Raw genomic sequence first — 25,728 nt, forward strand, 5'->3', positions numbered from 1 at the left:
CAACCCTTTGAAACTGTAAGCAAGCCTGCAATTACATGCTTTCTTTTATAAGAGTTGTTTGGGTCATGGTCTCTTCACAGCAACAAAATAGTGACTAAGACAAGCACACACACAAAGCTCATATAAACACACACATAACAATACTCATATGCATGTATGTATTTACACATATACATGTATGCATATGTATGGGGAAGAGGTATTGAAACAAATCTCTAAAATGAGTAAGAAGAAACATCTCTTCAGCCAGGTGGTGGTGGCACACACCTTTGATGCCTGCACTCGGAATCTTCTACAACTTACTAACCACCCCCCCCACACCACTCCTACAGGGTTTCTTTGTGCAGCCCTGGCTGTCCTGGAACTCGCTCTATAGACCAGGCTGGCCTCACACTCAGAAATCTGCCTGCCTCTGCCTCCCAAGTATTGGGATTGAAGGTGTGCACCACCACACCCAGCTCCATTTTTTTCCAAACTAAAAAGTATGGGGATAACCTTTGTCCTAACTTCACCTCTAGAAATATATGCTAAGAAGATAACCAGAAATATGAACAAAATATAGTAAATAGAAAAAAACCGAAGGTAGAAATGGACACAAATCCCCACTGGACAGCCATGAACATATATAAACAGAGTTAGGTGCCATTGTGCATCCCAGTAATACCAGACTCAGAAGACTGAAACAGAAAGATCACCGTGAGTTCAAGGATACAAAGTGGGATCTGACCATGTCTCAACTACTCCCCACAAATTATACAGAAACTGTTAATATTGTGAGAAGTATAATATTAAAAGGGAAAAACAAAAAACCTAAGGCTAGAGATTAGGCTCAGTGGTTAAGAATGCTTGTTCTTGCAAAGGACCTCAGTTCAATTCTTAGCATGTACATGGAGGCACACCACCTCCTTGAGCACCAGGCACACACGTGGTGCATAGACATACATGCAGACAAAACACTCATAGACACAAAATAATAAAGTAAATATAAAAATAATAAAATAAAATGATAGTATACATAGCTACATTTCAACTAGGCTTAATTAAAAACAAACAAACAAAACTACCAGAATTTAAAGATAACTACCAACAGCATTGACAATGATCATGTTCAATTAGTATAAGGGACTCTGCCCCTCATTCTTAAATGCCCCTTATGCATTTTCCAAACATTCTTCACCAATCAGATACTAATGTTCAAGTAAATAAACAAAAGTAACAGGCTGGAGAGTTGGCTTACAGGCTAAGAGTAACTGGCTGCACCTCCAGAGGACCCAGTACCCACATAGGGGCTCACAACCATCTATAATTCCAGTTTCTGGGGATTCTATACCTCTTCTGGCCTCAAGTTCATGGTGCAGATACATACACACAGGCAAACTCATACACATTGAATAAATAAATTAGTTTAAAAAAGAAATAATTAGGGCTGGAGAAATGGCTCAGCGGTTAAGAGAACTGGCTGCTCTTCCAAAAGATCTGAGTTCAATTCCCAGCACCCACTTGGTGGCTCACAACCATCTGTAATGAGATCTGGTGCCCTCTTCTGGCCTGCAAGCATACATACAGGCAGAACACTGCATGCATAATAAATAAATAAATCTTTGAAAAAAAAATAAATGGCATATATAACAAAGTGCAGTGCACACCATCTACATTTTAGTAACTCAAATTAATTCTCCACAATTCCTAGAGTGTTAAAAGTTGCTAATGAGACTAAATAAGTGGAGACAGACACAGAGAGAAACTGAGATAGAGACAGGCATACCTACATGCAGAGAAAGGTGAAAGCAGAGGAATATACACCGTTATGATTGTGAAACGGCCAGTTTTGTACGTTGGCTGGTTTGGGGAGAGAGCTTTTTGAGATAATGTCTCGCTATAGCCTAAGATGCCCTCAACGTGCTACATGGCAAAGGATGGCTTTGAATTCCTGATCTTTCTGCCTTCATCTCTCAAGTGCTGGAAGTATAAGTATGTGCCACTACACCCAGCTAAGGCCAGAATTATTACAATCTCTGTATTTTACTATTTTTCAATGAGCAAAGAAGCTCACAGAAAGGCCAATAGTCAAGAACTATACCAACTTTCAAAAATGATAAGTGAAATGTTTATTGAAAACACTGGAAAAGGGGTTGGGAACTGAGATCAGTGGTATAGTGCTTGCCTAGCAGGCGCAAGGCCCTGGGTTCAATCCTCAGCTCCAGGGGGGGGTGAGACGAGACACTGGAAAAAAGTAAAATAAAATAAAATAAACCAACATAGATAAGCAATCAAAAACAAACACAAGGCAAGTGTACTGTCACACACCTTTAATCCCAGCACTTTGGAGACAGAGGCAAACAGATCTCTGTGAGTTCAAGGCCAGCCTGGTTTACATAGCAAGTTCCAGGCCAGTCAAGGATACACAGTGAGACCCTGGCTCAAAAGAACAAAGATAATAACAAGCAAACAAACCACAAGGATCTCAAAGTCATTGAGTAGAATATAGTAAATGTGTACGTGTCAATCATCCCTTAAAATAGTTTAAAAATGAGAAATAATGTATTTGGCTTTCTTCAAAAGGTAAGAAATAAAAGGATACCTTAGTCAATTCTTTAATAAAAATATGGAAAATATGCAGAAAAAGAGAATATAAGTGCAATTATATAACATTTTTCAGGATATTATTAATCTTTTTCTTTTAATTTACATATTCAAACATTAATGCATATTAGCAAAAAGCAATGACCAGATGCTATAGTTTATGAAGATATTAAACAAAGCAACACCTCTTATTACAATGAAAAAGGGATCAGAGAAATTATTAAATTCATTTGCATGAAGTAGAGTATCACTACTTACCAGGATTATGATGCGGTGCAGACTCTCCATTCTGAAATACATCTCCTGCAACATTCATCCTACCAGGATTAAAAGGTCCTACTCCAGACTTGGTCTGTGAAGTTAAAGATGGGGTGTATGTTTGTATATTAACACCAAAGTTACTTGACTGAAGTCCGTTAGAGACATCTCCCAGGTTGGTATTATGCAGTGATGTTACATGAGTAATCATTAAGTTCATATCTCTCCCGTCAGTATTTTCTAGCTGGCCATCACTCACAGAGCTTACACCTGTTTCTAAGGTTGTAACATTAGCAATCTGAATTTCAGAGTCTGGTTCTGTGGTAATACCACTATTACCCATTCCTGTGTTTACCTTACTTCTTGAAAAAGTGGAAGTAGAGAAATCCACATCATTCGTTCTGTTTTTAGTTTCAGAAGGTCTCCTTTCAATAAAATTTGAGGAAGTCTTCTCTTGCCCTTGATTTGTCTCCATGTCCTCTTCATCATCAATGACAATTGTCTCACTTACACTGCCCTTCTGAGAAGCCAACTCTTTCGATGAAGGAAGGACTTTGGGATCATTTCCTTGTAGTTCTTCATTTTTTGAAGATGTAAATGTTACACTTCTTTGATCGGCAACCGAAGGCGCAGAAGATGGAGGAGGTTGTACAGGTTCAATAAAAACAACGTCATCATCATCTTCCACTGATGAATTCTGAAACTTACTAGATCTAGACACTAAAGGATTCGGTGGGCCACTAAATGAATTTCCTACGTTCGTGAGACTAGTTGCCATGGCTGTACTTCCTAATAAAACAGGAGTTTGATCAGTCAATTCTAATGTTCCCACTGAACTTGTGTCCATGCCAAAGAACCTGTTCAGGGAAATGAAATATATATGGTGAGTATGTGACTTGATTTTTAAAGATGCACTTATTTTCTGTTGTAAGACTGCTGTAATATCTTCTGTGGTCTCAAACATTCCATTGTTTACATATCCATATAGCTACATGCATGGGAACAAAGAAAACAGCCAATCCTCAGTAATTATGTGTACTACACTCCCGCTTTCTTTCTAGAGATACACTATTTACTCTATAAAGTTTACCCAAAATGTAAACAGTAGATACACTATTTACTCCATAAAGTTTACCCAAAATGTAAACAGTAAGTGTCAACAGAAAATCCAAAACTAACACGATAATATGAAAGTAAGGGGTCAACATCAGGTATCTTCCTCTATTGTTCTCTATTTTTTTTTTCTTTTTCTTTTTCTTTTTTTTTTTTTTTTTTTTTTGAGATGGAATCTTTCACTGAACCTGGAACTCACTGTTAATTTTTGGTCTTTGGACACTCAGAAACATTCATTTTACTGTTAACAAATTTTCCACAACCATCCAGTTTAAGAAGGTTGGCAGGTCCTAAGAAGTGTGGTACTGCTGACACCTTGATCTGATCCCAGTGAAATGGATTCCAGATTCCAAAACTACCAGGCTAAATTTCTGTTGTTTTAAGTTACCAAGTTTATTGTAGTTTGTTGCAGCAGCCATAGGAAACCCATATAATCCACTTCTCTGTTCAATCATCTCCCAAACAACCTTTAATCTAGCTATAATTTGTATCCTATGTTAATAATTAAGAAATTGCAAGCCAGACATTGTACAGGCCTTTAATTCCAAGGAAAAGCAGGTGGAGTTCCAGACCAACCTGCTTTTACATAGAGTTCCAGGCCAGCTGGAACTACACACTAAAACCCTATCTTTATATATAAAGGAAGGCCAGGCAGTGGTGGTGCACACCTTTAATCCCAGCACTCAGAGGCAGGGGCAGGCGGATCACTAAGTTCAAGGCCCGCTTGGTCTACAGAGCAAGCTCCAGGACAGTCAGGGCTACAAAGAGAAACCCTTTCTCTAAACCACCTGCAAACCCCCCCAAAAGGAAGGAATTGTAGCTTAGGGATTGGAGAGGTGGCTCAGCAATTTACTGACGGTTTTTCCAGAGGATCTAGGTCCAATTCTCAGCACCCACGTGTTTGTTCACGACCATCTGTAACTCCAGGCAATCAGATGGTTTCTTCTGGCCTCCATGGGCACCAGGAATATACATGATGCAGACATACACATAAAATAATAAAATTTATACACACACACACACACACACACACACAAGCAAACACTCTCCCTCTCTCTCTCTCAAAAATTGTAACTTAGAGAAGCTAGTTTGTCTAAGTATACAGTATGAATACACAAGCCTCTAAACCCAAGAGCCCAGGGCCTTCCAATGCTCTGCTACATTCAACTATTTCTGTTCATTTGTTGTTGTTTTTAGAAAGGCTCTCACTCTGTAACCCAATCTAGTCTCAAATCATGGCAATCCTCCTGTCTCAGCCTCAAGTACTGGTTTATAGCAGGCATGAGCCACCCCACCACATCCAGCTCCAATTAAAATTCTCTAAATACCTAACATAATGCCTACCTATGTTGAAGCCAAAAAGAGAGAAGGCAGAGCTAATAAAAGGAAAAAAAAATAGAACAAAATTCTTGAATACATGGGGATGAGATTGTGTACACAAAAGGTAGCATTACTAATTATCAAGAAATCTGGATATCTTAGAGATGAAAGAGACCAAGCTGAGGGGGAAAAAAAAGAGAGCATACACTCTAGGTAGATTAGTAGACATGACAGAAGTTGAAGTGGTTTATAGATGGCAATGTTATTTTCAGAGGATGCTACCTAAAGAAAAAACAGATATACAGGTATTATTTGTGTGTGTGTGTATGCACATTCATGAGTATACACATATATAGGCATGCATGCACATGTGCACAGAGGCCAGAAGTCAACATGCATTTATTCCTCAATGGCTCTTGTTTGAATGTAATTAGCCCCCATAAGCTCATGGAGAGGGATACTATTAGGAGGTATGGCCTTGTTGGAGGAAGTGTGTCACTGTGGCAGCATGCTTTGAGGTCTCCTCTATGCTCAAGTCACATCCAGTGACTGAGTTCACTTCCTGCAATCAAGATGTAGGACTCTCAGCTCCAGCACCATGTCTGCCTTCATGCTATGATCTCACCATGATGATAATGGACTAAACCTCTGAAAATGTAAACCACCCCAGTTAAATGTTTTCCTTTGTAAGAGTTGCCATGTTCATGGTGTCTCTCACAGCAATAAAAACCCTAAGACAGCTCTTTATTTTTTTTTTAATTAAGGTTTAGTTTTATTTTATTTATGTGTACGTGTACTAAGTGCATGCCACATGTGTGTAGATATCCACAGAGGCCAAGAGAGGGCATTAGATCCCTTGGAGCTGGAATTACAGGCAGTTGTGAGCTGCTCAAAGTGGGTGCTAGGAACAAACTCAAGTCTTCTGGAAGAACAAGAAGCACTCTTAACCACTGAGTCATCTCTTCAACACTTTCCACCTTGATTTTTAAGACAGAATCTCTTGCTTAACCTGGAGCTCACCAATTTGACTAGACTGACTGGCTAGCAAGTTTCAGAGATCCTGCTGTCTCTACTTCTCCACTGCTAGGATGACAGATATGCACCACCATACACAGCTTCTTACGTGGGTGCTTGAACTCAGGTCCTAATGCTTGCATGCTTGTGCAGCAACCATTTTTTCATCTGAGCCATCACCCTAGCCCCTGGCTGTGTAAATCTTAAAAACCTGGCTTAAAACCATAAAGTACAAAGAGCTACTAGGATAGAGGACACAAATGTAAGTATCACTTCGATTAATGGGTGACAGGGTAGAGAATGCGTTCACCGTTTATCATATTCTTAATTTTTGGATCACATGATTTTCATTTTTTTTAAGCTAATTTAGGGGGGACTTGGCTTTTATGTTTGAGATAGGGCCTTATTATGTAGTCCTAGCTGGCCAGGTACTCAATATGTAGCTCAAGATAGCCTTGAACTTGTGGCAATCCTCCTGCCTTATCCTCCCAAGTGCTAGGATTACAGATGTAAACTATCATGTCTGGCTATAAATTTAAGTTTTTTAAAACAGAAAGAGGTATGAAGATGTAGCTCAGTTGGCAGACTGTTTGCCTAGCATACACAAAATCCTGCGTTCAGATCCCTATCATGACATAAACCAGGGGCAGAAGCACCCATTTGTAATCCCAGAACCTATAATGAGAAGGCAAGAGACCCTGGCACCAGGGCCTTGTATTAAAAAGTAAAACAAAGGCACGGTCTTTGACTTAGGCATTCAAGTCTCAGTTGTAAGCTCAGGACTAGGAAAAGAATGAGTAAGTGGAAACCTCCTCGACCCGGTGCCTAGCAGTGAGCTCTTCTTTTGAGAACTGAGGTATTCCTTTGGAAGTGAGCTGCACAACTGAGAAAGCATTTGCTGATGCTAAAACCCTGACAGAGTGATCGTGACAATGCACTGCTGATCTATGATCGCTGAGCAGATCATAGCTCTCAACGAGTGACAAGGAATGAAGTAGTACCAAGAAGTCTATGAGCTTAAAGAAGCAGTAAGAGAACTGGGCTTGTTTGGGCCCACCCACACCTTTAACACCAGCATGCAGGAAAGAGAGGTGGGCAGACTTCTGTGAGTCTGAGACCAGCCTGGTCTATAAGGCAAGTTCAAGGATACCCAGGACTACATAGTGAAACCTAGTCTAAAAACAAACAAACAAAAACCAAAGCACAACACAAAACAGCAACAAAGCTACAAGAAATCAGCCATGGCTCATATTACTACTTATGGGACTCCCACAAGAAAACAGACAAATTCATGGAGAGAACAAAAACCTGCATACTCCTCTAAAAGAAAATCAGAATGTTTTGAGACTTATAATGAGCAATTTTGAGACAACTATCTAGAGAGCTAGTAGACAACCAGAAAGATGATCTGGATATAATACTGAAGATAAAATAGAAATGACTGAAATGGCAGCAATTTAGTGGAACTGAAGAGCAGCAAGTTTGCAAGGAACAATATTCCAACTTGAGAAAGAAAACAAAAGCGTAAGAAAAAAAATCTTTCAAATAACTTTTTTTTTGTTGTTTTTTTGTTTTTCGAGACAGGGTTTCTCTGTAGCTTTACACCTTTCCTGGATCTCACTCTGTAGCCCAGGCTGGCCTTGAACTCGCAGGGATCCACCTGCCTCTGTCTCCTGAGTGCTTGGACTAAAGGCGTGCGCCACCAACACCCGCCCAAATGACTCATTTTTAAACCTTAAGAAAGATGATACTTCTGCTGGGCAGTGGTGGCACACGCCTTTAATCCCAGCACTCAGGGAGACAGAAGCTGTTGAGTGAAGCCAACCTAGCCTATAAAGCTAGTTCCAGTACAGCTAGGGCTACCCAGAGAAATCCTGTCTTGACAAAAACAAAAGAAAAAAGAGAGACATAGCATAGAAAAATATATAGTTGATGGTCAGAAACTTTATTCCAAAACACAGTAGAAAGTATAGACTGAGCAACTGTTAACTGGTCAAGAAATCAAAACTTTACAGCTGAACATAACAAGAGTGTTCAGCAGTGCTACTAGATTTACAGTGGTAATACAGTAGCTATACACAAATAAACTTGAAGATTCCCACTAATTAAGAATTCATGCCAGGCAGTGGTGGTGCACGCCTTTAATCCCAGCATTCGGGAGGCCGAAGCAGGCAGATCTCTGTGAGTTCAAGGCCAGCCTGGTCTACAGAGATCCACATCCAGGACAAGCACCAAACTACAGAGAAACCCTGTCTCAAAAAAACCAAAATGAAGAATTCATAAAATCATCCCAGGGCTTTGTGAATGGAAGACCTTCATTCTAAATTTTACTCTACCTCTGTTGTCAGAATAAGCAAAGCTATGTATCATGAGACTTAGCTTTAGTGACTGCCTATCTTCCCATTAATTTAATTTAAATCCCTTGTTAAAGACAATTCAGGTTTAAAGGATATGGGAGTGTTTTATCACTATATATAATATGGCTTGAGGCCAGCCTGGGCTACATGAGACTTCGTCTATTAAAACAAATAACAACAAAACCTTTTAAATAAATAAGGACAAAGAAACAGCAACATAAAAAGGGGGATAAACTAAGCCTAAATTCATAATGGAAGGAAATTTTTTTTAAAAAGTAGAAATAAATAACATTAAAATAGAAAAACAAAAGCAAAGATCAATTCTTTGGAGAGAAAAAAGCCTCAAATTACTAAAAATGGGGATGTAACTATTAACTTTACAGAAATAGAATTTTTTTTTTTTTTTTTTTTTTTAGTTTTTCAAGACAGGGTTTCTCTGTAGCTTTGGAGCCTGTCCTGGACTATCTCTGTAGGCCAGGCTGGCCTCGAACTCACAGAGATCCACCTGCCTCTGCCTCCCGAGTGCTGGGATTACAGGCGTACGCCACCACCGCCCAGCTTCAGAAACAGAATTTTTAAAGACTACCATGAGCAATTCATTATATGCCAAACTGGATAACAAAGATGAAATGAAAAAAAAAAATCCTTAAAATTCACACAAAGGAAAAACATGAAATCTGAGTAGATCTAAAACAGGCAAGTTGATTACGCCAGTCAGTCGGTCAGTAATCAGAAACAGCTCAGCAAAAAATAAGATTAGGGCAGATAACTTTACTCACAAACTCCACATTTCAAAATAACCAACAACCAAAAATAATGAAAAGGGGAACATTTCCAAACTCTCTTTTAACCCTGAATACATAAACACCTTACAGGCAACTTAAGAGTAATCTTTAAAAAGACAAATCTATGCTTTGCTTGGTGGCACAGGCCTTTAACACCAACACTGAGAGGCAGAGTAAGGAGGATCTCAGTGAGTTGGACACCAGCATGGTCTGTATATCAAACTTGAGGATAGCCAGGACTACAGAGACCCTTTCTCAAAAAATAAACAACAAAGACAGCTCCAAAAGTCCTTAACAGAAAAATAAATAAATGAATGGATAAAGAATATGGTATACAGAGAGTATATTCTAGCATGAAGAATGGGATCCTGTTAATTATAGGAAAATGGATGAACTAGAGGAAATCATGTTGAGTAAAATAATACATCTGGGTCCTGTGCTTTCTTTCATATATGGTAACAAAAATAAAGACCTAAAGGAAAAAAAATCTCACAAAACTGGTCCGTTACTTAGACCATGTACAATATGTTAATAAATTTCAAAAAACAATCAAAATCTAAATAGAAGCCAACTAAAACTCTTAGAAAGAGAGAGAAAGCCGGGCGGTGGTGGCGCACGCCTTTAATCCCAGCACTCGGGAGGCAGAGCCAGGCGGATCTCTGTGAGTTCGAGGCCAGCCTGGGCTACCAAGTGAGTCCCAGGAAAGGCGCAAAGCTACACAGAGAAACCCTGTCTCGAAAAACAAAAAAAACAAAAAGAACAAAAAAAAAAAAAAGAAAGAGAAAACTTCATGCCACTGGAATTGTCATTCATTTTTGGATGACACCAAAAACACAGATAAGAAAAAAAAAACTAGACTGCTCAAGATTTACAGTATTTGTGCAAAGAATTATTATTTCCAAGGAAATGAAGACAATGCAGAGGAAAAATACCTCCAAATCAAAAAGCAACCGAAATAAATGTAGGTAGGTAATTAGGTACGTAGGTGGAATTTCCACAATACGAACATATTTTTTAAATGAAAATCATACTTAAATAAAACACTTTGCCAGAAGACACACAAACAACCAATAACCAAATCAAAAGATGGTCCAACATTATCAGTCATTAGGCAAATGTATATGAAACCAAGAGATCTCAACTGGATAGTATATTATCTGTAATCTCAGCTCTGGAGAATGAGCAAGAGATTCAGGCCAGCCTGAGCTACATTTTAATATCTGTCTCAAGGTGGTGGCTCATGCCTTTAATTCCAGCACTCAAGAGGCAGAGGTGGATGGTTGGTTCTGAGTTCGAGGTGAACCTGGTATAAAAAGTGAGTTCCGCCGGGCGGTGGTGGCGCACGCCTTTAATCCCAGCACTCGGGAGGCAGAGCCAGGCGGATCTCTGTGAGTTCGAGGCCAGCCTGGTCTACAGCGCGAGATCCAGGAAAAGGTGCAAAGCTACACAGAGAAACCCTGTCTTGAAAAACCAAAAAAAAAAAAAAAAAAGTGAGTTCCAAGACAGCCAGGGCTACAAGAGAAACCGTCTCAAAAAATGTTTAAAAAAAGAGGGAAAAAAAAAAAGCTCAAGGTATGAAGAAACCTCAACAACAACTTTTTAAAAGTTGTATTATACTTATGTGTGCATGTGAGTGTGCATGTACGTGGGTGTGTATGTCTATGGATATGTGTGCACATGCATGCATACAGTGTGTACAGAGGTCAGAGAGGTCAGTTCCCCCCTTCCAAAATTAATTATAGGAAAATGGATGAACTAGAGGAAATCATGTTGAGTAAAATAATACATCTGGGTATTATTAGTAAGCACCTTTACCTGCTGAGCCACCTCACTGCCCAACCCCTCTAAGCAACTTTTTTTAACTGAACTGCTATGTGATCCATCAATTGTATCACTGGATATATGTCCAAAAAGACATGAAGGGAGAAACTCAAAATGACATTTGTACATCTCTGTTCATATAGTAGTAGTATTCACAAATGCCAAGAGGTTGAAGAAATCCAAATGTCTACCAAAGAATAAACAAAATATAGAATAGCTACAAAATAGGAAACTACTCAGGGTGCATTACAGAAGCACGTGTCCTGGAGTACCATTTAAAAATAAATAAATAAAGACACACCGCCTATGATCTCACTTGAGCCACCTTTAATGGTCAGATTCATCAAAGCAAAAGTAAAACGGTTGCTACAAGAAAGATAAATAGGAAACTGTTTAATATTAGTTTTCTGGTTTTACAAGATCAAAACAAAGTTCTAAAGATCTATTGCTGGCAACATGACACTATGAGTGAGTGAGTGAGTGAGTGAGTGAGTGAGTGAGTGAGTGAGTGAGTGTCTATCTGTCCCCCGTTGCTTTTGTTTTTTGGGAGAGAAGGTCTTACACAGTCTAGGGCCTCTGACTTTCAAATGTTGGAATTACAGGCTTGGTTGTTTTTGTTTTGTTTTTGGTTTAGTTTGGTTTGGTCTAGTTTTTCAAGATAAGGTTTCTCTGTGTGACCCTGGTTATCCTAGAACTCTCAGACCAAGCTGGCCTCAAACTGGCCTCCATCTGCCTCTGCCTCCCAAGTACTGGAACCAAAGGCATGTATCACCACAACCCAGCAGTATTACATGTTTTAAGCTGTACTCTTAAGCTAAATATAGTGACACACTTTTAATTTCAATGCACAGGAAGCAGAAATGTTCTATATAGCAAGTTCCAGACTTGCCAGAACTACATATAGTGAGACTTTGCCTCAAAAAAGAATTAAGATGGTAAAATGTAGGGCTAGGGGTACATGAATCTCAGTGATAGAATGCTTAACTAGCATTCCATAAGACCACGGGTTCTCTCCAGCAGGAGAGCTATTATGCGGGGTTTTTTATAAGAATTGAAAATGTTAAAGGGGAGAGAGAGGGCACACAGGTCTATAATCCCAGCATTTGAGAAGCAGAGGCAGGCTTGTCAGGTCTTCAAGACCAGCCTTAGTCACACAGCAATTTTGAGGCCAGCCTAGACTACATGGGACCCAGTCCAAAAAAAAAAAAAATTTAAACTTTGTATGACTGGTGCCCCTAGAGGCCAGAAGAGGGTGTAGTATCCACTGGAATAGGAGTTACAGATGGTTGTGAGCCTCCATATGGGAGCTGGGAAATCAAACCCAAAGTTCTTAATCGCTGAACCATCATCTAGCCTGCTGTGGGATGTTCTGTATGGCAAATGTGTTGCTCTGATTGGTTGGTAAATAAAACACTGATTGGCCAGTAGTCAGGCAGGAGGAAGTGTGGGCGGGACAAGGAGGAGAATAAAGCTGGGAAGTGGAAGGCTGAGTCAGAGTCACTGCCAGCCGCCACCAGGACAAGCAGCATGTGAAGACTCTGGTAAGCCATGAGCCATGTGGCAAGGTATAGATTTATAGAAATGGATTAATTTAAGCTGTAAGAACAGTTAGCAAGAAGCCTGGTACGGCCATACAGTTTGTAAGCAATATAAGTCTCTGTGCTTACTTGGTTGGGTCTGAGCGGCTGTGGGACTGGCAGGTGAGAGAGATTTGTCCTGACTGTGGGCCAGGCAGGAAAACTCTAGCTACACTAGCCTGTCAATATTTTTTTTAGGAAAGTAACAAGTATGAACAAAGATGACCTGAAAGCAGAGGTTTTGTGCATGACAATTAACTGTAAAATATTACATCATGGTGGAAAAGTTTGACAGTTGTTCTAAATTAGATAATATATAACCTGTCAATTTTATTCATTTCACACACACTCACTCAACAGTACTAAATGCAAAGAATCAAATGGATAGTACTAAACAAAGGACCAAAAGTAGAAACAGTGTAAATGTCCATCACCAAATTTATAAAAAAGCAAAAATATTGTTCTATACGCTTAGAATAGTACTCAGCCTTGAAAATGAATTAAATTCTGAAACATACAACATAGAACTCTGAAATACTGTGCTAAGTGAAATAACTCAAACAACACAAAAATAGGGCTGGAGAGATGGCTCAGCAGGTAAGAGCACTGGCTGTTCTTCCAGAGGACCTGAGTTCAATTCCCAGCAACCACATGGTGGTTCACAGCCACCTGTAATGAGATCTGGTGCCCTCTTCTGGCCTGCAAGGACACATGCAGGCAGAACACTATATACATAATAAATAAATAAATAATAAATCTTTAAAACACACACACACAAAAAAAGACACACACAAAAAAACAAATACTGTAATTCCAATCATGAGGTACTTACTATAGGGGAATTCCTAGAAACAAAGGTAAATTTGACAGAAGACGTTGCTTACTAATGGAGTACCTCACTAACAGGCATGAGGTCCTGAGTTTGATCTTGACCACAGCAAAAACAAACAGCAAAGACAAAAATAAAAGGTAAATTTTTTTAGTGTATTTTACAGGAATATTTTGCTTTGTTTACATTTTTTTGAGAAAAGGGCTTAATTAACTCTGTTATCCAGGCTAACCTAGAACTCACTATACAGTCCAAGCTGGCTTCAAACACTGATGATTCTCTTACCTCAGCCTTCTAAGTACTAGAACTACAGGTGTGAACGACCACATAAGATCAACACAAGAGCATGGCTCAGTAGATGACGTAAGTTCAATTACCAGCATCCACGGCAAGCTGCTAAAAACTGCCTATGACAACAGCTCCAGGCAGATTTGATTTCTCTGGCCTCTGATGGCATTGTGAAGGCATACATACAAACATACACATATACATATACACATATGCGCACAAAACCCATAATTAAAAATAGTAAAACAAGCCAGGCGGTGGTGGTGCATACCTTTAATCCCAGCACTTGGGAGGCAGAGCCAGGCAGATCTCTGTGAGTTCGAGGCCAGCCTGGTCCACAAAGTGAGATCCAGGACAGGCAAAACTACATGGAGAATCCCTGTCTCAAAAAACCAAATAAATAAATAAATAAATAAAAATAATGATAATAATAACAATAATAACACAGCTCAAGATGGCTTAGTGAATTAAGATCACTTGTTAATCTTGCAGACCTGATGGCATTGTGAAGGCATACATACAAACGTACACATATACATATACACGCATACATACATACCACCTATATGGTGGCCTATAATCATCAGTAACTCTGGTTCTAGAGGATCCAATGCCTTCTTCCGGCCTACGGGAGAACCAGACACACACGTGGTACACATACATACATGCAGTCACATTTATACACATAAAATAAACCTTAAGAATTTTTAAGTAATATTTTTTGAATGTCACGGGATTTTTTTTTTTTTGAGTCAGAATTTCTCTGTATAACAGCTCTGACTGTTCTGTAACTCACTTTGTAGTCCAGGCTGGCCTCGAACCCAGAGAGATATACCTGCCTCTGTCTCCTGAGTGCTGGGGTTAAAGGCGTGCGCCGCCGCAGCCGCCACCACCACCAGGCTGTCACAAGTTTTACAGGAAAAAGTGGAAGATAACTATGGGGGGGGGGGGCGCGGGGCCAGAATGACCAATGTGGTAGTTTCAATGTATTTGGCCCCCATAAGTTCATAGGGAGTGGCACTATTAGGAGGTATAGCTTTGTTGGAAAAAAAATGCGTTAGTGTGGGGGCAGGCCTTGAGGTTTCCTATGCTCAAGATACCACTCAGTATCTCAGTCAATTTCCTGTTGCCTGCAAGATGTAGGACTCTCAACTATTACTCCAGCACCAAGTCTGCCTACATGCCGCCATGCTCTCCACCATGATGATAATGGACTGGACCTCTGAAACTGTAAGCAAGCCATCCCAATTAAATGTTTTCATTTATAAGAGTTGCCAAGGTCATGGTGTCTTTTCACAGCAATAGAAACCCTAACTAAGACAACCAATTAGGGGAAAAAACACTGAAGTTTCTCCAATACTCCTACTCAAAATTCAGTACAGAAAATCTGTGACCAAATGTAGAGGAGGACTTCCCTAAACACCAGCAAGATACCCTCTGATTCATCTTAATTCTGACACCATCTATCTAGAGACAACATGAGATCCCACAGGTTGAGAACTTACAGACCTTCCATTTGAGATTGCAAGCCATAGGTTTGTGTTTAACTTGTGTTTCTGATTAATTAGCTCTAAACTAGGAGTCCTCAAGATCCTCTAGCTAAGTCCAAACTTTGCTAAAGATGTCCATAAAACTCAATTTGGAATTTATATTTAACAGCTTACTTTATATAAATGATATTTTAAAGACTACATAAGAGATCTAAAGAACCAGAAAGAGGGAAAGAGCCCATGCCTCCCCCACATAGGGTGCCATCCTCCAAGGCTCTCTAAAAGTTCATCTATCCAAAAGCTCTCTGAACCTTTCTTTTTAGGTTTCATAGAAGTTTGTGGACACTGATGATAAGGTTAACTACCAACTCTCTTGCCCTTCCGCAGAGGTAACAGTTTGGGACTAAAAAATCCTAACCCTTTTATATCTCAGTCTTGCCGATTACCATTCTCTTGCCCCACCCACATTCTGAAACCACCAAAGGACTGCCAGCCATCAGAAAATCTTGTTAGCATAGACATCACTCTGGAGATTCATAAACTTCAGGAGTAGTATGCCAGGAAATAGGGACCGAAAGTACATTTCAGGGGGGCTGGAGAGATGGCTCAGAGGTTAAGAGCACTGGCTGCTCTTCCAGAGGTCCTGAGTTTAATTCCCAGCAACAACATGGTGGCTCACAACCATCTATGAGATCCGATGATTCTGGCATGCAGGCATACATGCAGACAGAACATTACATATGTAACAAATCTTTTTTTTAAAAAAAAGTACATTTCAGTTAAAAGTGAACATAAACTATTGAAAATAGCTACCAAAGGGAGCTGCAGAGATGGTTCAGCAGCTATGAACACCAAGCTGCTTTTCCAGAGGATCCAGATTCTATTCACAACACCCACATGGACAACACACCACATCTGTTAACTCTCCAGTTCCAGAGAATCAGACATCTTCTTCTGGCCTCTATTAGCACCAGACACACACGTCACTCAAGACACAAATGCAGGCAAAACATCCATACACATAAAATAATAAAACAATAATTTTTTAAAACTTAAAAAAAAAAGTTACTGAGGGAGGTAGGGGCACATGCCTTTAATCCCAGCACTCTAGAGACAGAGGGAGGTGTGAATCTCTGTGAGTTCAAGGCCAGCCTAGTCTATAGAGTTCCAGGACAACCAGTACAACACAGAGATACCCTGTTTGCGGGGGAGAAGGGGGGAAATAGCTACCAAGAAAGAAAAATTTAAGAACCAAAATTAAATATAAATTTAGACTCTAATAAATGCCTATCTTAATATACTGATAAAAATGAAAATGCTTATATCACCTTTTACATTTGTGGGTAAGATTTCATTTATGTGTGTATAAGGATCAATGTATGACATAGTGTGTGGCTCTCTGAAAGAGCAGGAAATGCTCTTAACCACTAAGCCATATCTCCAGTCCCCTTATAATGCCATTTTGTTTTTAACTTTTTATTTACTTTTGACACAAGGTCTCGATATATAGCCTTGGCTAGCAGGAGCTCAGGTAGAGCAGGTTGGCCTAGAATTCAGAGTCCCACCTACCTCTGCCTCTGAAGTTCTGGAATTCAAGGTTCGGTGCCACCACACCCAGCTAACTGATAGCTTTTATAAGTATCTCACACTAAATTTTAGCACAATCTCCATGGGACGCAAGCACTACCCTACCCAAAAAAGTTAAAACTGCCTCAAACACTACGGTGGAAGCCAGGCAATGGAGGCACACACCTGTGATCCCAGCACTCAGGAGGCAGAGGAAGGTGGTATCTGTGAGTTCAAGGCCAGCCTGGTCTACAGAGTGAGCTCTAGGGCAGCCAAAGATACACAAAGAAACTCTGTCTCAAAAAACTGGGGAGGAGGCCAGGCAGTGGAGGCACACACCTTTAATCCCAGCACTCGGGAGGCAGAGGCAGGCGGATCTCTGTGAGTTCGAGGCCAGCCTGGTCTACAGCACAAGACCCAGAACAGGCACCAAAACTACACTGAGAAACCCTGCCTCAGAAAAACTGGGGAGGAAAAAAACTATGGCAGAAAATAATTGGTGAAGATACCCAACATCAACCTTTCTTTTTTGTTTTGTTTTGTTTTTTTGAGACAAGGTTTCTGTGTAGCTTTGCGCCTTTCCTGGAACTCAGTTGGTAGCCCAGGCTGGCCTCGAACTCACAGCCTGCCTCTGCCTCCCAAGTGCTGGGATTAAAGGCGTGCGCCACCACCGCCCAGCCCAATATCAACCTTTGATCTCCACATGTACACACAAGTACACGTACATACATACAACACATACAATTATATACATGAAGAAAAGCTTATTCTTGGCCAAAGAAAGGAGAAGTTATTAATTCTAATTTTCAACAGGCTGTTAGGAACTTAAAACAGACATAATGATACCCTGTATCCTACTCTGCTTCAGCTGTCAGTGACATGGCCTAGAATAATCTAAGGGAGAGTTGCAGTTGAGTGACTGCTCAAATCAGATTGGCCTGTGCCATGTCTAAGGAATAATATGGGATGGCCCAGCCCAATGTGGGCAGCAACACACCATCTCTGGGGCAGATGGGCCTGTGCTTGAAGCATTTATCTATTCTTTATCAATAAAAACTGAGGAATCACGTATCAGGGTAAGAACCTGAACTAAATGATCAGAAAAGTGGCAGAAATGCAACCAGTGACTTTGCTCTTGCTCCTTGGTCCAAAAAAGGTGATATCCTCTCTAAAACTCATCCTACTACTTCCTGTGTCTTTCTGTCCTCAATCCTCCAAAACCTCTATGGCTAATTTTGGTGAGCTAGTAGCTAGCTCTGCCCTCTGACTCAAAGCAAATTTTATTGGCAGTCTTGGGAACATCAGAATAACATCAAAATAGCACACAACACGGGTTGTTTAAGAAAACTAGATAAGCCGGGCGGTGGTGGCGCACGTCTTTAATCCCAGCACTCGGGAGGCAGAGCCAGGCGGATCTCTGTGAGTTCGAGGCCAGCCTGGACTACCAAGTGAGTCCCAGGAAAGGCGCAAAGCTACACAGAGAAACCCTGTCTCGAAAAACCAAAAAAAAAAAAAAAGAAAACTAGATAAACCCAGCATGGTGGCGCACGCCTTTAATCCCAGCACTCAGAAGGCAGAGGCAGGTGGATCTCTTGAGTTCAAGACCAGCCTGGGCTACAGAGTGAGATCCAGGAGAGCCAGGGCTGTTGTACAGAGAAACCCTGTTTTGGGGGGGGGGGGGGGGGAAGAAAACTAGATGAAGATGAGCCTGTGAGCAAGGAAGCAGTGTTCCTCCACAGTTCCACTCCCAGTTCATGTTCCCTTCCCTCAATGGCGAACTATGTCTTCAAAGTATAAGCCAAACAAACCCTCTCTTCTTCAAAATTGCTTTTGGTACAAGTGTCTTATCACAGCAACAGTTAAAAAGGGAAAAAAAAAGAAAAGAAAAAAAAGAACTGAACTTGGTATCAGAGTTAGGCTGTGGCTATGATGAACCTCCATGAGGCTTTTATGCTTTTGGACTATCTCACTGAAGGGTTTTCAAACTTTGAGTTGGAAAACCATGGCAAAACAGTGCTTAATGAATGGGTCATTTCAAATGGAGCTTGAAAGATAAGAAGCAAAGACTCTTAATCAGAATTGTTTGTGCTGTATTCTGAATTATCATTGTGTGGTTCTGGGTCAGCCAGGGCTGAATAATCATCTGTGATGAACAAGAGGTCAGTATCACTGAAGTGCAATCTTCTAGACAGTTGATTTCCTCAGGGTTGGCACACAGACGCTGGGGGGGGGGACGGGGGGGACACGACAACATGAATGCTGCATCTCAAGCCAAAACTTGGCAACTAACTTGTCAGAACTGTCTGCCTGGTACTCTTTTAAAGGCATAAAAGTTGCGGGATTTGAGGGGCTCACGGAGAGAGGCTGAGGCCTGGCGCGCTGTAGCAGTCAGAGACTCTAATGGCAAACTAGGAGAGGCCTCACTGAAAGTGCAGTTACAGTGGACAACTCAGATATCAGAGATTCATGGCTATAAGACATCCCAAGAAAATCAAGCATGACCGAGATGGCCCGAGCCTACAAGACAAGTTGTCTATGCTGTGGATGACACAGCCGCCAAGCACTGTGGAGCCCAGAAGTTGACTGAGTCTCAGGTGCCAGACCCTGAGCTTCAAAATTTGGATTTATATTGATAGATTTTGAGTTAAGTTTCACCTGAATATAAAAATATAATATTCTTCCCCCAAAGAATATTACTTGTTTTCGATTTTATAGAGCCTATAGTTAAAAGACTTTTAACCTTTGAAGAGATTGAACTTTTCAAGTACTGGAAATTTTTAAAGACTGTGGGACTTTCAAAGTTGGACTACCTTTTATTTAATGATATTAATGTAAGATCTTAGAGACAAGGAAAGAATTGAAAGGCTATGGCTTAAAGTGATATGTCTGTGTGTCAAGTAGAAAAGGGATGAAGCATCCTAGTTAGTTTCAGCTGTCAATGTGACACATCCCAGAGTATCTAAGGAATATCAACTGAAGGGCTGCCCAGATTAGATTGTGCTGTGCTGTGCCATGTCTGTTGTGGAGTTTAACTATGTAAAGCTATTAGTTTAACTATGTAAAGATGTGTTGCATTTGTGTTACAGAACAGTTGTTTAACTATGTAAAGATGTGTTGTATGTGTTTATGCTGCATTTGTTTACTATCTAAAGATGTGGTGCTGTTTTACCTTGCCTGCCTAAAGCACCTGACTGGTCTAGTAAAAAGCTGAACAGCCAACAGCTAGGCAGAGAAGTGATAGGTGCGGCTGGTGAGCAGCCAGCTGGGGCACAGCCAGCTGGGGGCCAGCCAGCCAACAACAGCCAGGGAGCAGCCAGAGGCCAGACAGACAGAGAAATCAGGAAAGTAGGACATCAGAATGAACGAAAGGTAAGAAGCCCTGAGGCAAAACATGGATGAAGAGAAACAAGTTAAATTATAAGCTCTTATAACTTTATTTTTTTTTCTTTGTTTTTCCTTATAACTTTATAAGAGCTAGTGGGACAAGCATAAGATAAGGCCAATTTGGGGGTTGGTAGCCCAAAGAAAATTCCAACTACAAATGTCTGTGAGGAATTGTCCTGACTAATGATTGATATGGCAGGGTCCAGCCCACTCTGGGCAACAACATCTCTGGACAGGGAGGCCTACGCTGTCTAAAACTATCTGAGTAGAGCATAGCAGCGTATCCTTTAATTGCACTCTGGGGGCAAAAGCAGAGGCATGCAGATCTATAGGAAGTTCCAAGTCAGACCAGGCTATTTAGTGAAATTCTGTCAAGAAAGAGAAGAAAGATGAAGAGAGGGGGAAAACAATGCAGCAAGCAGCATTCCTCCATGATTCCTGCTTTCAGGTTCCTGGCTTGAGTTCCCACCCTGACTTCCCTCAATGATGGACAATGACCTAGAAATGTAAAACAAATAAACCCTTTCCTCCCCTAAGCTGTTTTTTTTTAATTGCAACAAAGAAGCAAGCTAGGATACTCTATCTCAAAAAATATATATATAATAATAATAGTAGTAGTAATATAAATAAACCACAAATCACACTATGTGATCAAGTGATTATACTACCTCACTAATTTTCTAACTCTAAATTGTATTTTTAATGGTTAACAAGAATTTTATCCTGCAGTTTAACGAAAGTACTCCTATTATTCAAACTTCATTTTTAAATTGATATGCTTTTAAACAAAATAAAAAGCATGTTGTAATTCACCCTTTAAGATGATCAACTATCTTTTTTATTTGTTTGGTTTTGGTTTTTTGAGATAGGGTTTCTCTGTGTAACAGCCCTGGCTAGCTGTCCTGGAACTCACTCTGTAGACCAGTCTGGTCTCAAACTCAGAGATCTACCTGCCTCTGCCTCCCATTGCTGGGATCAAAGGTGTGCACCACCAGCATCACCACACCAGGTTTTTTCACCATGGAGCCCACCACAAATTTAGCACCAGCACCAAAGAAGATGCTCTTGCTATTTGCCATGTTGAAAACAAACAAACAAACCAAAGGAAGGAAGGGAGGAAGAGAGGGAAGGGAAGGGAAGGGAGGGGAGGGGAAGGGAGGGCAGGAGAGGGGAGGAGAGGGGAGGGGAGGGGAGGGGAGGGGAGGGGAGGGGAGAGGGGGAGGGGGAGGGAGAGAGGGGAGGGGGAGGGAGAGAGGGAGAGGGGGAGGGAGAGAGAGAGAGAGAGAGAGAGAGAAGGCAGTAGTTTTAAAACTAAGGTAACATAGGCTGAGGTTATAGTTCAATGGTAGACTCTTGCCTAGTGTAGGTTAATGAGGCCCTAGGTTAATTCCCCATTATTGACCAAAAAAAAAAAAGGAAGATGGGCTACAGATATAAATTTTCAATTTCCAACTCCAATCATGTAAAGCAGAATTTCCTGGGTGATACACAAAAAATAATGAACTGTAAGTGTTGCTCTGAACCTCATACTTCAAACTTATGCATTTTTTTAACAGCATTTTTTTCTCAGTGGCAACTTTATGAGTTAAATGCATTGGGATCTGCACAGCTTTTGGATTTGATTATGTTCAATTCTAAAATCCTCATTCTATACTGTTAGTAACAGAAGAAAATTAATTAACTAAAATTAAAATAAAAATTTACTAAGCATTGAGTCCAGGCAATCTCTTTCCTAATGAGAGATATTACAGAAAGAGAAACTCTCTCTCTCTCTCTCTCTCCTTACCACTGTGGTAGCTCATACATGTAATTCCAGCACTCAGACTTGGTAACAGTCTGAGCCTTTCCTTATGGTCATAAAAACACACAGAAGTGAATATGCCTAATATTTCTGTAAGAAGTCCCTTTAACATAATAAACTACGTGTTAATGGTATCAATGAAATGGGACAGATATCAATGCATAAAGAGACAAAATTAAAACTATACCACAACTTTTAACAACAAAGAGTTATAGCATTTAATATATAATACCAGAGCATCCTATTAAAGACAAAGATTTACTTTGTCACAACAGTACTGTTTGTATACTTCTGTAACTCAAACAAGCAAAATAGAGTAAAAGCCTACAAAATGAATCCAGTTATACAAATCTATGGTCTAACAAGCTCATATCCACGCAAGCTGGAAATGTTTTTTTTTTCTTATTGTTTTGTTTTGTTTCGAGACAAGGTTTCTCTGTGTAGTTTTGGTGCCTGTCCTGAATCTCGCTCTGCAGACCAGCCTGGCCTTGAGCTCACAGAGATCCAGCTGACTCTGCCTCCCAAGTGCTGGGATTAAAGGCATACTGCCCAGGCCTTCTTTTTTTTGGGGGGGGGGGGGGGGGGGCGGGCAAACTGGAAATGTTTTTGTCAGCTTCTGTGGAATACCAAAGAACTGACTCACCAAATGAGGGACACAAAGTCAGGCCATGTCAGGTGGCACACACCTATGATCCTAGAACTAAGACTGAGGCAAGAGAACTGCTGCAAGTTCTAGGCCAGTCTGAGCTACATAGCAAGTCTCTCTCTCTCTCTCTCTCTCTCTCTCTCTCTCTCTCTCTCTCTCTCTCTCTCTCACACACACACACACACACACACAAAGCAAAACAACAAAAACACAACAACTAAGAAAAAGGGGAGAAGATAAGTCAATCCACTTGAAAGGTCCTGTAGTGTAGTATCTGAATGGCTTAATTCCTAAAAAGAGCTTCACTCTCAGGTTTATATTCAAACCAGGCATAGTGGTAAACACCTGCAATTCCAGCATCCCAGCACTTGGAATGCTGAGGTAGGTGAATCTGAGTTCGGGGTCAGCTTGGTCTACAAAGTGAGTTCCAGGTCTATATAGTAAAAACCTCATCTCAAATAATAGTAATAATAATAATGTTTCTTACAAAACTTTCAGACTAATCTGGACATATACTGCAAAAAATAATGATACAAACAACCTCTATTGGTTTTGATGAGGTAGTAAAAAAACATCTAAATGAAGCAGGCCATAGTGGCACATACCTGTAACACCACCAACTAGGAAACAGAGGCAGAAAGAATAGCCCAAGGACATCCAGTGCTACAATGAATTCAAGGCCAGCCTGGGCCATAATTCTAGTCAAAATTAATTAAAGAAATAAGTGCAAGTTAAGCATGGGTGTGTCCCTCCCCCTTTTTTTCCCCCCAAGACAGGGTTTCTCTGTGCAGCCCTACTTATCCTGGAACCCACTCTGTAGACCATACTGGCCTCAAACTCAGAGGCCTGCCTCTGCCTTTTTAGTGTTTGGACGAAAGGCATGTGCCACCAACACCTGGCATTCTCTTATTTTTTAAAAAGAAAAAATTCAACAGGATTCAAGCACTTTTTATGTTTCTACTTCCAGGCAGGAAAAGATCATTTCTGACTCAGTTTCAAATGTGAGATGTCATGAGAACCTTAAAGTAAAATATGGTTGCTGCTGTTGGGCTCCATCATCAATCACACTGCTTAAGTTCACACCTTGCTTTACTAAATATTACCCCGTATCTTTCTATGCCTATTTCCTCCTCTGCAAAATTAGGAATGAAAACAGTATTCAAAAGGAAAAAATATTAGCTAGCTAGCTATACTACCAAGTTCTCCTGTGAATTAAATTACTTAAAACACACTTAAAAAAAAAATGTTTAACATTGGGTTGGAGAGATAGCTCATCAGTTCAAAGAAAGGACTTGTTGTTCTTGCAGAAGACCCAAGTTCAGTTTCCAGCACTCACACAGTGGCTTACAACCATCTCCAGTTCCCATGAAATCCAATACCCTCTTTGGATATACTTGGTCACCAGATACATGTATTGTGCACATACATTTTATGCAAGCAAAATACTCATATACATTAAAAAAATAAAAAAGAACCACAAGCACCAATACTAATATAATAACACACCTTCGAAAGTCTACAAATTACAACACGAACTGTCCTGGGCTCAAAAATGACATTGGAGACTAGGGGTGCAGCTCAGTTGGTGGAGTTCTTGCTAGCATGAAGGAAGCCCTGGGTTTGACTCCCAGCACCACATAAACCTGGCAAGAGGGCATGCACCTGTAATTCTAGCCCTTAGGAAGTTGAGACAGAGGGATCAAGTTCAAAATCATCTCCTAGTCTATACAACTAAAGTTCAAGGTCAACCTGGGAGACATTAAGACCCTGTCTCAAAATAAGTGACAGGGCTGGCAAGATGGTTAAATGGATAGAGGTGCTCACTGGCTGAGCCTAACCACATGAGTTGGTTCCACAGAACCCAGTAAGCCTCGAAGAGTAGAACCAACTCAAAAACCTGTCCTGACCTACACACACTGTTGCTGTGGCATGTGCAACCACACATCAAGTACTCACACACAATAAAAAAATTTTAGCAATTAAAAGAAGAGTAACTTAATGGAAGCTTTGTCAACACTGGAGATGAAAGACTAAGCAGAGACTACACAGCTCTGAGCAGCAGCTACTTAGTGAGGTGAAACAGAAGGTACTAAAGGAACAGATATTCTGTCCTTTCTTAACCAAAGACATGAAAAGATCTAGAAACGCATCCACCGTAAGGTTCAAATTTTGTCATTTAGATCAGACATAAAAAGTTAAGCAGCTCCCTCTAGTTTTTCAATACCTTAGATCAGTTAACCATTATGACAAGAAAAATGTCAAAAAATGGTTGCGTGCACTTCAAACAAAATAACGTTAATTCCCACTTTGCAACTCTAGAGGGCACCAGAAATATGCCCTCCTTCACAACACCCCTCCTCCCCGGTAACGTGAGCAGCTGCAGAAGCCCGTCGTCTGGTTGCTGAGGTTGGTATTGCAGCAGCAGAAGCGATGTCTGCAGCGGTGGAAACAGCAGCGCCCACTCCCAGCTGCCTCACCAGGCATCACCCCGGGAGCAGCTGCCACCCAAGCGAAGGCTCCTCCCCTTGAAAACAACCAGGAGGGCCAAGTCCCATAGCTGAACCCCTATAACCTGACGATGTCCTCTGTATTAAGCAACAAATTGGATGCAAAGGACTCACAATGGGGGTGTTTTCCTCACTTTCTGCCAAAGATGCACCAGATAGGGTTGAACGAAATTTCTGGTCCTGGTATAAGAGAAAAAAAGGAAAAGAAAAATGGATGAACACCCAATCTGGTAGGAGCACCAAACCTATTTCACCAGGAGGAGGCAGAAAAGGGACTAAGAGGTCAAGGAGGTTCGGCCCTTCTATTATTACCCCCAGCCCACGCAAAACAGCCCACTCCTATGCAAGTGGAGTGAAATATTTATTTGGGGCCAAAACCTACGTGAAGC

General features: G+C 40.7%; 1 protein-coding gene across 1 annotated transcript in view; it reads right to left on the bottom strand.

Moving 5' to 3' along the window:
• Window positions 1–25,519, bottom strand: part of Zmym2 (zinc finger MYM-type containing 2) — an 84,014-nt gene extending 58,495 nt beyond the window's left edge. The window contains exons 1-2 of the mRNA XM_052733114.1: window positions 25,454–25,519; window positions 2,842–3,698 (exon numbers count right to left, since the gene is read on the bottom strand). Coding sequence (XP_052589074.1) covers window positions 2,842–3,688 — 847 coding nt within the window. The 5' untranslated portion in view covers window positions 3,689–3,698; window positions 25,454–25,519. The remainder of the gene's footprint in view (window positions 1–2,841; window positions 3,699–25,453) is intronic.
• Window positions 25,520–25,728: the final 209 nt, after the last annotated feature.

The sequence above is a fragment of the Peromyscus californicus genome, unplaced genomic scaffold (assembly GCF_007827085.1).
Source record: "Peromyscus californicus insignis strain IS unplaced genomic scaffold, ASM782708v3 Scaffold_12__1_contigs__length_115047231, whole genome shotgun sequence".
NCBI lineage: Eukaryota > Metazoa > Chordata > Mammalia > Rodentia > Cricetidae > Peromyscus > Peromyscus californicus.